The 14,423-nt window shown below is 37.8% G+C and overlaps 1 protein-coding gene across 1 annotated transcript; it reads right to left on the reverse strand.

Moving 5' to 3' along the window:
* Window positions 1-1,466: 1,466 nt before the first annotated feature.
* Window positions 1,467-2,991, reverse strand: lg7h11orf96 (linkage group 7 C11orf96 homolog). The gene has a single exon (XM_085282915.1). It carries the CDS (start codon window positions 2,665-2,667, stop codon window positions 2,287-2,289), a length of 381 nt encoding a protein of 126 aa, XP_085139041.1. The 5' UTR covers window positions 2,668-2,991; the 3' UTR covers window positions 1,467-2,286.
* Between the last annotated feature and the right edge of the window lie 11,432 nt (window positions 2,992-14,423).

Raw genomic sequence — 14,423 nt, forward strand, 5'->3', positions numbered from 1 at the left:
AGACCAAGAATGGCAACCCTTCGTTGTTCAAACGCCCTTTAAAACTTTTCATTTTGAGGCAAAAAGTGGACTGCTGGTCCCTGGACATTTGTCAGACACTTTAAAACTTTAAAAATCAGTCATCAGTCGTTGTAATCCGTCTTCCTTTAAAGCACCGAGCAATCTGTCTTGCAGTCAGACAGTGAAACTAATTACTAAAAGAAGATTTCACATGCAAGGTTTTGTTTCAGTGATGCTCTTGAACACTCCCTCAGCTCCTCTGCAAAATAAAAACTGGGTTGCTGAAGAAAGAGGGCAGGAAGAGGAGGCATGGACTGAATCAATCTGTCACTCCGGCATTAGATGACAAATGTGATTTTCTTCTCTCTCTCTCTATTTTTCAAACCAGACAATATCTCCGTGACTCAGCTTTTTCCAGAGCTGCGTCGTCAAACAGTGTGCTGTGTATGTGGTTAACTACAACAGCTCCACAAGCACTTGAAAAACAATGACTAATGAGTGTGTTTGGGTAAAGGATGGGGAAAGAGCTCTGGAGACCTTTTATGTGCTACCGGCTGGTCTTTATCCATGTCCACTTTGGCTGGATAACTGGAACTGGCTGTTTGTTGTTGTTTTTTTGTAAAGAAAAGCGCAGTTGTGCTTTGCTTTACGTCAGAAGCAGCAACAGGGTCAGGGATGTTACGGCTTGTAAGTTCAAGATGCTTTTTTGGCCTGCTGTAGCAAGTGCTCTTTCTCTGAGTCTTGAACTAAAAGATGAGAGTGTAGGTGTTATTGTAAAATATACAAAATCTGTATTGCAGTATTTGTTACTTTTCCAACAATCTACCAATACCAAGTGTGAGAAACAAAGATAGTTTAATTGTACAGCAACAATTAAAAGCATGTTAATAGGACATATTTTTGCACTTGCTGACATGTTACTTCATTAGGATAAACATGGGAGATTAAATTTATTTTGTGAGCCAAATCCAAGTACCGGTACACAAATCCAATAGAAAAGACAGTTGGTGGCTACTAGGCAGCATGAATACTACTGGCAGGGTAAGGAAAGTGTTTTTGTGTTTTCACTCATAACAAGAAAATTAGTGAGTAAATCCTACACTATCATGTAACTGCTGCCCACTTACTGTCTCATCTCTAGTCCGTGTCACTCCATGACACAACTGGCTGCAGTGGCTCTCTGTGCGTTGCTGTTAGAAACCCAACATTACCCAACATTACTGACACTGCGTCACCTTTAAAGCCATTGGTCATGTGTTGACAAGTGTGTTTACAAGCGAGTCAGGCAAAAGTTTATCTTAACAATAACACTGGTAATGGAAAACCAGTTAAATCTATGTAGGCTATGAGTTTGCTGTAGTCCTAATCGTATCAAAAGTCATAACTGTTAACTTCTGAAGTTTTTTTTTTTTCTATGATAATCCTTCCCAAACAGGAATATACAAAGAAAGGAAAACAGAAAATGGTTCAAAATATTTGAAAATATTTATTTATAGGTACATACGACAAACATATATGTATAAAGTAAAACAAACAAAAAAACAAGTATAAAGGTTATATTTTTCATTGAAAGTCGAGGTGACTTTAGAAGTCAGAAAGAACAATAAAATAATATTACATCTACAGCTCCACTTGGTTATGAACAAAATAAGGGAATAAATAAAGACATGTATGCAGAAAGTATGTTTTTGCACATGAACCGAAGCTGGAAAACAAGAGCTCAAACTCTTGACAAAGCTTTGTCAGTGGTACTCTACTACTCCAGTGACAGCCAGGTCACTTTCGATGCTGGGCATTTTGCTTAGTCAAAGTATTTACAGCCTTGTAAGTCACAATACTAAAACCTTTTAAGAGTTCTTTCTATGGTGACTCAAGTAGAAAAATATGGATTCAAACAAAAAAAAAAAAAATACAGCTTTAAAATGGGAAAATACCATCTATCTTTCATCCTTCAAGTTTTTATCAGACTACTGTAAAAAAGGAATACGTATGAAGAGTGATGCGCTCAACACTGTTACTTTTACACTCGTCATATCTGTGGAACAGTGTAACCAGCCTGTGGTAGAGCTCATTACAGATATGCTGTAAGTGCATCTTTAAGCTCTATACTTTGTGTTGGCATGTTAGTATTTTTTAAAAGGCAGGCTTTTGAATGAAGAGCAGCAGTTTACACACAGGCAGCCTGGCAGACAGGCCACTTTGGTTCAGTTCAGTTGACCTAAGTTCAAAACGGGGTCAAGGCAAAGCGAAGAACGTGGGAGCCGGGAGAAGGTCATGTCTCTGCCCTCACTGGGTGGAGTCGGAGTCGCTGGAGTCCAGGCTGGCCTGTGTGGGTGTAGGGGTGCAGCTGTGATGGGCAGCAGGTGGGCAGTGGAGGGTCTGTGTGCTCCGCCGCAGGTTTTCCAGTGACTGCAAGAAGGAGCGCCGTGCCCTTTCCTCCTCCAGGGGCGAGGAGCCTTCTTCTTCTACCTCTTGGATCTCAGCGAAGGTGACGGGCTGTGTTTTGAAGCGAGCCTCGCGAGGTCGACGGGAGCGGCTCTTGCCCTTTGCTGGGCCCTTTGGGACGGGCAACTGCTGGGGAAACTCCTCCATAGCTGATGCCATAAGGTGAGCTGGCAGGACATGGTAGCCAGAGGCCTCCATAACCATTTGACGTACAGCAGCCATGGTAGAACAGGAGTCCAGTGAAACTGAAGGCTCTATAAGTGAAAGCTTGAATACTTCTCTGCGGACAGTTTGTCTCTGTGCTGTTTCCAGTTTAAACGAAGAGACTCTTTCTCAGGAGCAACAAAGCAGTAGTCAGTCCAAAGTTCAGCCAAACAAACACTCCAGAAAGCTCCAAGTCCAAGTACACTGTAGTATTCTTGAAGATACAGCTGCTTTGAAACTACTCTGGTCAGCTTCTGCTCTTCAGCACTCAGTGTGTTTCAACTCTGCTGTTGCCTGTTGATTCCACTCTTCCTCGTTTTGTGTGTGTGTGAGACTCTGAGTCTGCTGAGGCTAATGCCACAGACAGCTCCAGCATTCTCTTTTATAGCTCCTCACTACCCACTCAGCCTCTCTCTCTCCTTCCCTCCCTACTCTCTATTTGCCAGGTTCCTCCTACTCCTCTCCTTTCCTCCAGTCATGTTTCCAGTTTCTGTAGCAGTCAGTCCCTCAAAATAAACATGTGAGAAGTGAATCTCTGTGTAGGGGGCTTTTAAGGTTTTGTAAGTGGGGTTCATAGACACAGAGAAGATGAGAAAGATACTTGATACAGAAACAGAGTCATTTGAAAGAAACCAAACCAAAGGTTGAGAGTAGGAGACTCAGAAGCCATAAGATTTGCCACAGTGGCTCAGGCTGTTGTTTTTGTTTTTAGCTAGAAATCTATTTCAGTCTCCTGTATTTAAGGGAATGCCACAAGACACCAGAGTTAGATTATACCTGGCCAAAGAAGCTTCTATTTATTTACCAGATTCACACATTCATTCAGTAAATATCCATCTCAGTATTCATTTCATGTCATTCATGATGTCAAAAACATAAAAGAATGAAATTTGTTTCCTAGGTCAGCATTAAATAAATAATAAAAAGACACACGGTAATAATCTAAACTCAGAGATGCACTGAAGTCGAGGCCTTGTTTACAACAGGTAAAAACAGAAGATGCAACTGAATGAAAAAAAAGAAACCCCACAGAAAATTATTAGAAAAATCAAAAAGAGATAAAACAAATAATAAACTCAGTAAGTAAGATTGCAGGAAAAACTGAACAACTAAAATCAGAATATCTTTAAAGACAAGATGGCACTAAAAACTAAAATTGTGATTAAAAAAAATGAGGCTTTATTTTTCTGCACATTATTCCCATTTAATAAAAACAACTGACACCTGAAATGTAACAGACTCATTTTATTGTGTTTGATAAATGCCTCTATACACCATCATAATATATTATGTAATAGTTTGTGCTTAACAAAGGGGTTCAGCTGCCCTTCATCTGACCCATCTGAGCAGAAACACATCTGGCAGCGATGCTTGCAGGGTTCATATGTAAACATGACTGTAGGAGAGGCAAGTAGTGTGACTTATAACTGTCCCTGTGTTGGCACAACAATCTCATTTCTTACCCAGTGGCATCTGCAAATGCATAAAACAGTCTACATGTACAACAACCAGCAGAAAAACTTATCTGGGCCACATGCATTGTGTGTGAAGAAAACAGAAGCACCTGAGGGAACTCAAATTCAGTTCGAGAGGACTTGCAACAAATGGCCAAAGCATGGAGCAGGTAAACCTGAAATAAGCAGCTTTTGGTGTTATGAGCCACAAGGAGGAGCAACTTTGGATTTTACTTTATGGCACAAAATAAAACAACAATTTGCTCCAGATTAATTTAATCTAAAAACTTTCAAAGATTACTGGAATCACTGTTGGTATTAGACAGCACTCCCATGAGACATTTGGCATCTTGGCATGTTGTGGCACTGTGTGTGTCTGTGAATTTTTCTGCATGCAGTGAAGGCTAATAATAAATTATGTTTATTTGCATTTTAATGCAATAACATACAGAAAAAAAAATGCAGTGCAGTATTACATGATTCAAAATCGACCAAGAATTTCACATTAAAATATTTAAAGCCCCTAATTTTTGTTGTGAATGTACAATTATTTTAATTTTTACAATATTAATATATAGTAAAAATATTCAATAAATAAATAAATAATTTGCAACAACACAAATCAAATTTATTATTTGATATTGTTCAAAATATTGTTCCAAAATTATGTTTTAGTTGCAAATGCAGATGTGTCTGCCTCAAAAGTCTAAACAGATGTAGTAGTATATACATAAAATCGTACTTTGAGGGTAAGATGTCACTGAAAGTTCATTATATTGATCTTTTTACATACTGTTTTATATTTGTGGCATCAGCTATTACTGCACTGGGAGAAAATGGGGAGGTTAGTCAGTGAATGCACCTGCTCCAATTTCAAGTTTAGCAATGACTCCAACAACTAAAATTACAGCTGCTGATTTAAGGTTAAAACTGCATTTTAGATTTTGACTAAGATTACTACGAGTGTGCTGTAAATGAAACATATTCAATGGGTGTAGGCTTTTAAGTTCAGGGAGTATAAATTTTGGATCCAGAAAAATGGATACAGTTTTCTCAGCATGACATGTAGTAAACGTCACTGTCGATTAGTAAACAAACACAAGCATAAAACAGCACAGACTGATCAGCAGCCCCAGCATCATCCCAATTACGTCATCTTGACTGTAACTGTAATGACTAAATATATCAGTGTCAGTGCTGACGCTGGCAGGCCAGGGCTGGTGGAGACTGCCGTGGTCACACTGTAGCTGACAAATATTTTTCTTCCACATGTGACACAGGTCAGATGTCACCTGATCAAACAGAAATACGTGTACCTATGTAGAGGCAAGTTCTCAATTTCTCCTGTGAAAAATGAAAATCACCGACTTAGTCATCTACTCTATTTCTGACTATTCTGAATAAATCATTGACAGAATTTCTCACATCAGAAAAAGAAAGGAAAAGACAGCAGCAGGCATTTGTCACATCATCATCCATATAGATGTTCCTATAGCCAATGAGTGGTTCAATGACCTCATGTGGAAGACAGAGGATTAAAAAAGACACTGAAGTGCACTTCAGCTTAGTCAGAACAACTTAGTCAGAAAAAAATCCCACACACTGTTAGTGCTCATATGGCAAATATCACAACAAAACAGATGTAGTGACTTCTGTTATGTTTAATTCATACTAAGTCACTCTGAACTCTCTCTGCTGGGATGCTTCATGCAGGTTGCAACTACTATTGCATACAGCAATGTCATGAGCAAAATCAAGGACAGATACAGAGTGATGGTTCTGTTCAGTGAACAGACAAATTACTTAAAGTAGATATCAATAGTCATATGGGTTTAGATGTGTTTGATATAATGTTTTTTTCTATCTACTTCTGTGATGATTTGTGAGGTGTGTCTGCTCAGTTATTGTGCTGTCTCTTCAGGGATGCCAAAAATATTTTGGCATTTGGTAAATAGTCGCTATATTCAATGTATGGCTCTTGAACATAATGAATCTGGGATTGTGATTAGGGTTATTTATAAAACATGCCTTACAGTGGGCAAAGCAACAAAAACACAATAAAACGTATGGTTAAAGCTAAATGTCATTTACTTATTATTACTTAGTATTTAGTATCACCCACAGCATATTGCACATTAGGCATCGTAGTATCAGCCTCACTGAGGTGACAAGTTCTTTGCATTTCAAGGGCTGACCTCATGGGCTTTCCTTTGCCATCCTTGTGGAGTTTCCAGGAGTGACAGTACAGCTTAAAACAGCCCCCCTCATTTCGTCATGCATTCCTTCAATGACACTTCAGGGGAGTTTGTGGGCAACGAGGTCATCCTATTTCTCATGCTTACACTTTGGAGTCATAATCTTGAAGAGTGCATATGTGTGTCAGATGCATATGTGAATGTGCAAACACCTGTTTTCTCTGTTTTGAGTGTATCTAAGGCACACCAGTATCAAACCACTTTTTTCAAATGACATTAGAGGACAGTTAAGACGTAAATGTTTGTGATATGGGATAGTTGATGCATAAACATATGCTGCACAGTTGATTTTTCATTTGCTTTAGCGTACGTGTTTTATGACACGTTTGCAGGGAATGACTGTGTACTGTGGATGAACCAAGTAGGCCAAGAGCTGGTTTGTATGTCCTTGGGGATTATATGTTTTTTCTAAAAGACCCAGACAGTGCTGCACGTGCTGTACACAAGGACAGAGTTTGGCAAAAACAATAGTATGAAAACCTTTTTCTCCTGGACTTGTTTTTTAATCTGATAATTAAAGAGTTTAAACTGAATAGAAGAGATAAGAGTAAGGCCAATGTTTTGGCTAGAATATTATCTGATTTTCTCCATTTATCTTTTTATAGCTTGAAAATGAAAGCATTTAGAAACACTTCTTTAAAATATTATTTCAGACTTTTTGGATAAGTTTGTGTTTGTAGAAACATTTCAAAATTACTATCGTGCAGTCACGATGCATCAGTGCATTTCATTTACATGAGATGGGAAGTCTGTTTCTTGTGATTTTCTGGATGTATTTGCTAATGAGGCAATATGAAAAAATGGGGGCTAGGGGTCTATACAAAAATAATAATAATAATAATTTATCCGTAAAAGGGAGGACCTACAGAAAAGGTTTAACAACAACACTGTCAAATGACTTTGCAATGATTTATGTAGAAAAAATTATTGCTCAATATTGAAGCCATTCAATAATTTTAAGTTATATTTAACTCACCTATTTGTTTTTACAGTGCAATTATTTTCAGGTCTTCTAGTCTATAGCTTTATAGCCCTTTTTTCAACCTCACAGTTGACTAGGAAGTAAAGAATGTTTTTTGTTGCTAAACAGACCTTAACAAGTAATAGATTGCATATTAATGAAAATCTGTAAGATCGGCAGTGCCCTTTCTGAAGCGCTTGTTAGCAACAAATAGCACCTCTACAACCTCTATAGTAACTGGTATTTGGTTACTATTAAATAGTATTAAATCTGTGATGCAATGTGTGTATAAATATCAGAGTCCTGTTAGGAAACATGGTTTAACTTCCATCACATGATACATTAGGGAATGTGTGAGTCTACATGTTTGTTATGAATATGTGTTGGTTAGAATTACAAAGCTAAATGTAAGTCATGGATTAAGTCACTAATAGTATGATTATTATACACATAAGTGTATGGCACACTATGGCAATCTAATATATTGAATGTATAACTATCGGATATACAACTACAGACGTAACCCGAAACAAAAAATATATTTGCGTTATTAAGCACAAACAGCTGCCAGAAACACCCAGGCATGAACAGTGTTTACATTTTTGATCCAACCCAGACAAGAAGCAGTTGTACGGACAAATAAAAGCCCCTAACTTATACTTTGGAGGCGACATTGTTATTAACCAGGCTACTGGTAGGATATTAAATTTTGGACTGTCTTTGGTTCTTGTAGAAAAAATATTACAAACTACACATTAATTGTTGTGAAAATTTGTACAGATATTTGCATTCCCTAGTGAATTAACCTACACTTCAGTGAGCTGGTGTTCTCATCATACAATTGTCTTATGTGCCAAATATCTAGTTTGTACAATGTTATTGTTAGGAGGCTAGCATTAGCATCAAGCTAGATAATCCGTTTGATTTTGCACAACTTCACAGAATTGGTGGCGTAGCACCTCTTAACCTTATTTATTTTAGTTTGCATTTTTTCAGTGGTGTATAGGCAATTTAAAATAGTCTGTCAGATATTTTAGGACATACTGCCCTAGATCCCTTTGCACGAGTTCTGTCTGCAGGGTCACAAGAGACAGACTGACAAAAGGTGTTTATATGTGTACACTGGTAACAAGAATTGCAAGTGTGTTCAAATGTCAGGGATAGATCAGTTCACATTAGCCCATTCCACATAAATTTTCCATCCTGCTACTTTAATTTATTTTATGTATTTGCTCAACATTTTATCCTTATTATTCTGTAAATTGTTATGTTTGTTGCTGTTATTGCTTGTGTACATTGTCCTTGAGTGTTTTGAAAGGCCCTTTCTTAAATAAAATGTATTATTATTATTATTAATATTATTATTATTATTAAGAGAGAAAATAGAAGTGCACAAAAGCAAAGGAAACACATTAAAGCTCAGAAAAGAGAACAATATAATAAAAAAAACATAAATATCATTAAAAGTTTATTTATTTTTGCCTTGTTGTAACAAACTGCACTCAGCAGCTGTTTCACCCTTGACCTGTTATGAATGTCTCATTTTCCACTTGTAGTGTGGCAATGTAAATATTACTGTTGTGTCCATCAGTGAGCTCTGCAGTGCAGTGCTTCTTTTGGTTGATGGGTTTAGTAAAGTAAAAAGGAAATACTATCTGCATGAAACATATAGAGAGTTTACATTTTTTTTCTTTGTTTTTTTGGTGCTTGCCATTTAGTTCCATATAATATTCAGGCCTGCAGAGCTTTTTCAAATTCTTTATTCTATATTTAGCAATGAGTCAAACTAAATTCTGTCAAGGATACAAACTGGCATTTTTTTATAGATTAAAAAAAAATCATGTAATTGTTAGTAATTGCTGTATGTGTGATAATGTTAGCATTAAGTTTCACATTCAGAGTGGCCCACCTGTTAAGGAGAAGTTAATATACATACAGATGTAGATACATATGATCGTTATGGTTTATCAATGGTTACAGCCTCTTATAATAAAAAGGATGCAAAACTCCACATTTTGCCTTTTTTCTGAAAATAGATTTTTGTCTTTATTCTCAAAATGATCAAGAATATATTTGGTCTTGTTGCCCTAATACTCTGTTGTAGAAATCTCTATGTCCAACACTAAATACATTTTTAAAAAATCCATTGGCCAAAAGACAAATGCAACAATATGATTTTAAGCTATTGATTAAATATGTTAAATATTTCACTAATAAAAACGAGCCATTGCAATCTAGCATACTTTAACAGAATTTAAAGAGCGAGAGCGAGCATGAAACCCATTACTCAGAAATACAAGTTCAAAAGGGGAGGTACACTCCACAGGCCACATTCCTGAACATGCAAATCCTCCTGTACCCACCACAAAATGTCAGTGAGCTGGAGAAAGGAGGGAAGCAGCAAAGTCAAGTCAAGCTGCAAAACTCAAATACTTTACTTCGTTTCTTGTTCTTCACAAAGAACAATAACCATGCACATTTAAAATATCTTTATTATTAAGAAGAGATTATTAACTACTACATGAAACAAAACACTAACGTAACAGCACATAGCGTGCCTGCATGCCTGAAACTGAAACATGCTGACCAAATGGATTTACCAAACTGAGCTAACAAAATGAAGATATACAGTATATTTAAACATGTTACTATTACAGTTGCTCCGAGGTACATTGCTAACATTTGGAAAGAGCTAGGGTAACTATTTCCCTGTTTAAGATAAGCAAGGTTAACCATCCCAGCAAAGGCTACTGTTAGCTTTTAATATTTACACATTTAAAACAAGTGCAATATGTGGTAGAGGACTCCCTCTGTAACCCCCAGTGTAGTCTTATAAAGCGACGTGGGTTTAGTACTGTTTACCAAAACTGCTAGTAAAAATCAAGCCACTCTTTTTCTAGCCCTTGGACTGGTCCCCTTTCCCTCCCTCTCTGGAGACCAACTCCGTAAGACTTCATAGGGACAACACGGTTATTTATAAACTGAGACTTGAGACTGGGAAGAATTCACATGCAGGAACACCGTGTCTGTTTATGCTGCAGTCACGTGCACCCACAGACACATTATGCCGTAAGTCTTGCAGGTAAAAGATAGTTTTTGTTGTATTCTTGTGTTTGCACTTTTATTAGAGGGAGAGATGCGTTCCAGGTTACATTTGCAAAGTTTAAATCCACTTTAAGCTTTTGCTAAAAAGTGTAAGTCTTTTTTAATAGTGGAAGTTAAACATCTGAATATCAATTGCCCTACTGGCTCACTCATGCACATTCTGACAGCGAGCTAGTGGTACAAATCAAAACAGCTTCATCAAGGACACATAAAGGTCAAATACAGCGAAGACCCCTGGCTTCATTCTTGGTACGTCCACCTTGAGGGCTTTTCAAGAATTTTCCTCCTATAGCTGTTCAGAGGTTATGTCCTGCTTTCCATCCTTCTGATTCCCGAGTTAAGGTGCGCCTACTTGATTTGTGTCCAGTGTACTCTGGATCTGTTGATAATAAGCTACTGTCAGTGGATTCACGTGTATGATCACTTGTAATGGATGGACTGTATACACCACTGTGAAGTCTGTGCAGCGTTAGCACGTTGGTGATGCATTACAATCAGTTATAAGATGCCACTGACGATGCATCTGTTAACATGAGACATTAGCGCCTGCTTCTAAAACTCACACAGGAAAGACGTGACTTCACGGGCCAGGGGGCAGATACTGAAAACAGCGGGAGAGACAAATTAGTACAAGATGAGGTCATGTTTTCCACCATTCCAAATCTGGCACAAGCCACTGAAATGAAAACATGAAGAACTGACATGTGAAATGTTTCGATGTTTTTAACCAAAAATGATGGAAAGCCCCAGTTTTTCTGGGCTTGTCCTCTGTGTTTATCATGTTAGAGAAAGAACAAAGGTCAAGAGCAAGGTTAATTCATCTCCTCACACAGTGCAACATTTTATATTAAGCCAACAATACAGTCCACAAGGATGGTCTGTGGAAAGCTTTTTAACCCAAATAAACCAGCGTGGTGACTCAGTGGTTGGAACTATTGCCTCACAGTAAGTGGGTCCTGGGTTCAAATCTTTTGTTGAGTGTACATCTTCTCCCTATGCTTGGGGTTCTCAAGCTATATTAATGCTTACTATGTCAGCCCAGTAGACTTTTAATAAAGAGATACTTAATGTTAAAAGTTTCACCTTTTGCAATTCACTGCAGTGACCCTCTTAAGGGAATTTGTAGTGTAAGGTAAAGGCTCTGCAACAACCCAGGAGTCCCCTGTGAGAAAGGACTTGGTGAGTGTCCAGTGTCTGGGAAACCAATAATAACCTGGTCTCCAGTGCTGAGTTGTCACTGGCATTCACAGAAGCTCCTGGAGTATTCTCTTTTAAATTGACTCTATATATCTCCATGGCATTGTGTTTAACTCAAAGTTTAGGGTTTATACTGATCAAACACATGTAACCTCCCCATAATAGACATAACAGGTTGGTCACTGCTGGTACTTACCCTTTTCTTTTTCCATGTAACCGATTCTCTTATTAAAGTTAGCAGCAGCACACTCAAACAAAAACACGAAAAGCATCAAAACTATACAAACACTAATGTTTTGGTTCTTTATGAGACTACAAATGTAGTTACTGACTGTAGTTATATGGAATGAAAAGTGTAAGCTAGTTAAGCCAGGCGATTAGTTGCCTTATGTTATAAAAACAAAACATCTCTGACTTTCTTCAAATCATATTCCAACACAACACAACTGCACAACTGGACAGTCTTTTTTGGTTGTAAAATTTCCCATCTCAAGCTTGTATATGTCGGTGTTGTTGCTGTCCTATTTAACCCCGTCCTGCAACAGTAACCTATGGGGGTGTATAGTTACTCTTTACCCCTCAATTTTATAGAGATGGATTTGAATACAGATACCAAACTCTAAATGCATTCTGCTGCTGTAATAAAACAATCATTGCAGAATTGAGTAATTTCTGCCCCTTCTTACAGAGAACACATTAAAGGGCATCAAAAGTCATGGTGGGGTGGGGAATTCATGCTAAATTGTACTATTGACTGTAACTGGTGTTCATAATGTACAGCCCTCAGTGAAGCTTTACTTGGGCACAGTGGCGTTACCTAAGATTCATTATGGAAGCTGCTTAGTAACTTAATTATAACATTATGTAACACGGCATCTGTACTTAGTTTACATGGATATATATTCCCCAGTGGATTTCCTGTCAGAGGCTTATAAGTCACACAGCCTATTCAAAGCTTTGCAATTAGAGAAGATTTAACAACTGCCTGCTGATGTGAGGCTGGTGGCTGCACCAGCAGCAGTAAACATCATGAACACGAACAGCTTTGGAGTATGGCCTAATTGAGTGTGATCCACAAAGTGGCTCCAGTGGCTACATGGAGAGATAAAAGGATTTAGCAGGAACAGTGGTTCTGATGCAACTCCTGTAAATCCAAATGTTTCCAGCTCTGCACAACAGGTGTCAGGATCTGGAACAAGCAAACAGTGGCTAACAGGAATGCCAGGCAGCTTTGTCCTTAGCTATTGTGTTACATTCCAGTTTCCTTTCCAAGCAACCTGGAAAATGCCAATTGTTACAAGGCAGATTTAGAGTGTTGCTGTTACAGGAAGATATAGGGAGATGATAAGTTTTAATTAGAATTTTGTTAATTAGGTACATTATCCATCCATCTGTCAGTTTTCCACCACTAATCTGGGTCTGGGTCACTGGGGGCAGGCGTGTTATGTCTTCCCTTCCTCACTTCCTACAGATCTTCTCAGGGTGGGGGAGATGTAGAGGTACTCCTAAATCAGCTAACATAAATAGGTCCTGAGTCTGCCTCAGAATTTTCAGATTAACAGCACCTTGAGCATCTCACCTGGGAGGTTATCAGGGGTTATAAGACCTAGACAGGCTCCCAGATGATCCCAGATGAATCTTTTCAACCCAGAGGAGAAACGGCTGTACTTTGAGATCCCCTTGATTGACTGAACACCTCATTCTATCTGTGACAGTGTTTGGAAGAAGTTTATTATTTGACACTTGTGTCTGTTCACAGTGTGTGGCCATAGTTAGAGTCAGGAGCATAGACAGAGCAGCCTATCATGAATCAACACCTTTTTGTGAGTAAGCGATCTAAGTGTAAAGACTCATATGAAACAAAAACCAAGAAGCTTCAACCAAGATATGGATCCTGGAGAAGCACACTGAATTCAGACAAGGGTGAGTGGGTTGTTGGCTCTTATTTAGGAGGCCTTTGTCTTAGCACTTGACCAGGTTTAGACCAAAAGAGCTACCTGAGTCAACCCATTACTTCACAGGGAACCACATGAGTCTTGCTTATATGTAATGAAGTTTCATTTATCATTATTTAATTGGATATAAAAAGAAAAATTGCTGAGTACTATATAAAAAAAAATACACAAAATAATGTTAATTAATGTTTTTTTCTTTTTTAATGGATGATGCTTCAGGTGTACAGCCTGATGAACTTTCAGACTGTCGCCACAGAGGTTTATAATGATTATTTATCTGTCAACTCTTTGATACTAATGAGAAATGACTTTGATTGGTTATCATGTCCATGTGATGTGATTACATGACTAACAACATGATTTACCACTGATGGCCTGTGTATTATTGTCTGATGACGAGGGGGTGGGATTGAAACGTTGCACACTACCAAGATGTAGGTAAAGTTTGGCTTCTGCAGTGTGTAAGCTGTTGATTTTTTTAAAAAGTGGGAGGATATGTTTTTCCAGTCCAGCTAATGCCCCATTTTTTTTTTGGTGTAGATTTGCATGTATCATACAGACATGTTTTATCATACTCTCAATCTTTACTTATATTAATGTAATGTAGGTGATGATATCGCCAACTGTGTGTTTAACATTGGGATTATGTATTTAGCTTTTCCCAAAAGACTTTTTAAAATCAAATTTTAATTAATATTAAACTTTCTCCTGTAACTAAGCTAATGAACATTGAGATTTTCCAGGTGTGTGTGGGGTTTTTTTTTTTTTTAGCATTACAGAACTTTCCCAGGCTATTGTCATCCTTCTTTCAAAGATTTGCAAAGATTTGTTTGTATCGAATTCAGAA

Source organism: Mchenga conophoros, linkage group LG7, assembly GCF_057382185.1.
Source record: "Mchenga conophoros isolate Kocher_MC1m ecotype Shallow Benthic linkage group LG7, M_conophoros_male_GT1.1, whole genome shotgun sequence".
NCBI lineage: Eukaryota > Metazoa > Chordata > Actinopteri > Cichliformes > Cichlidae > Mchenga > Mchenga conophoros.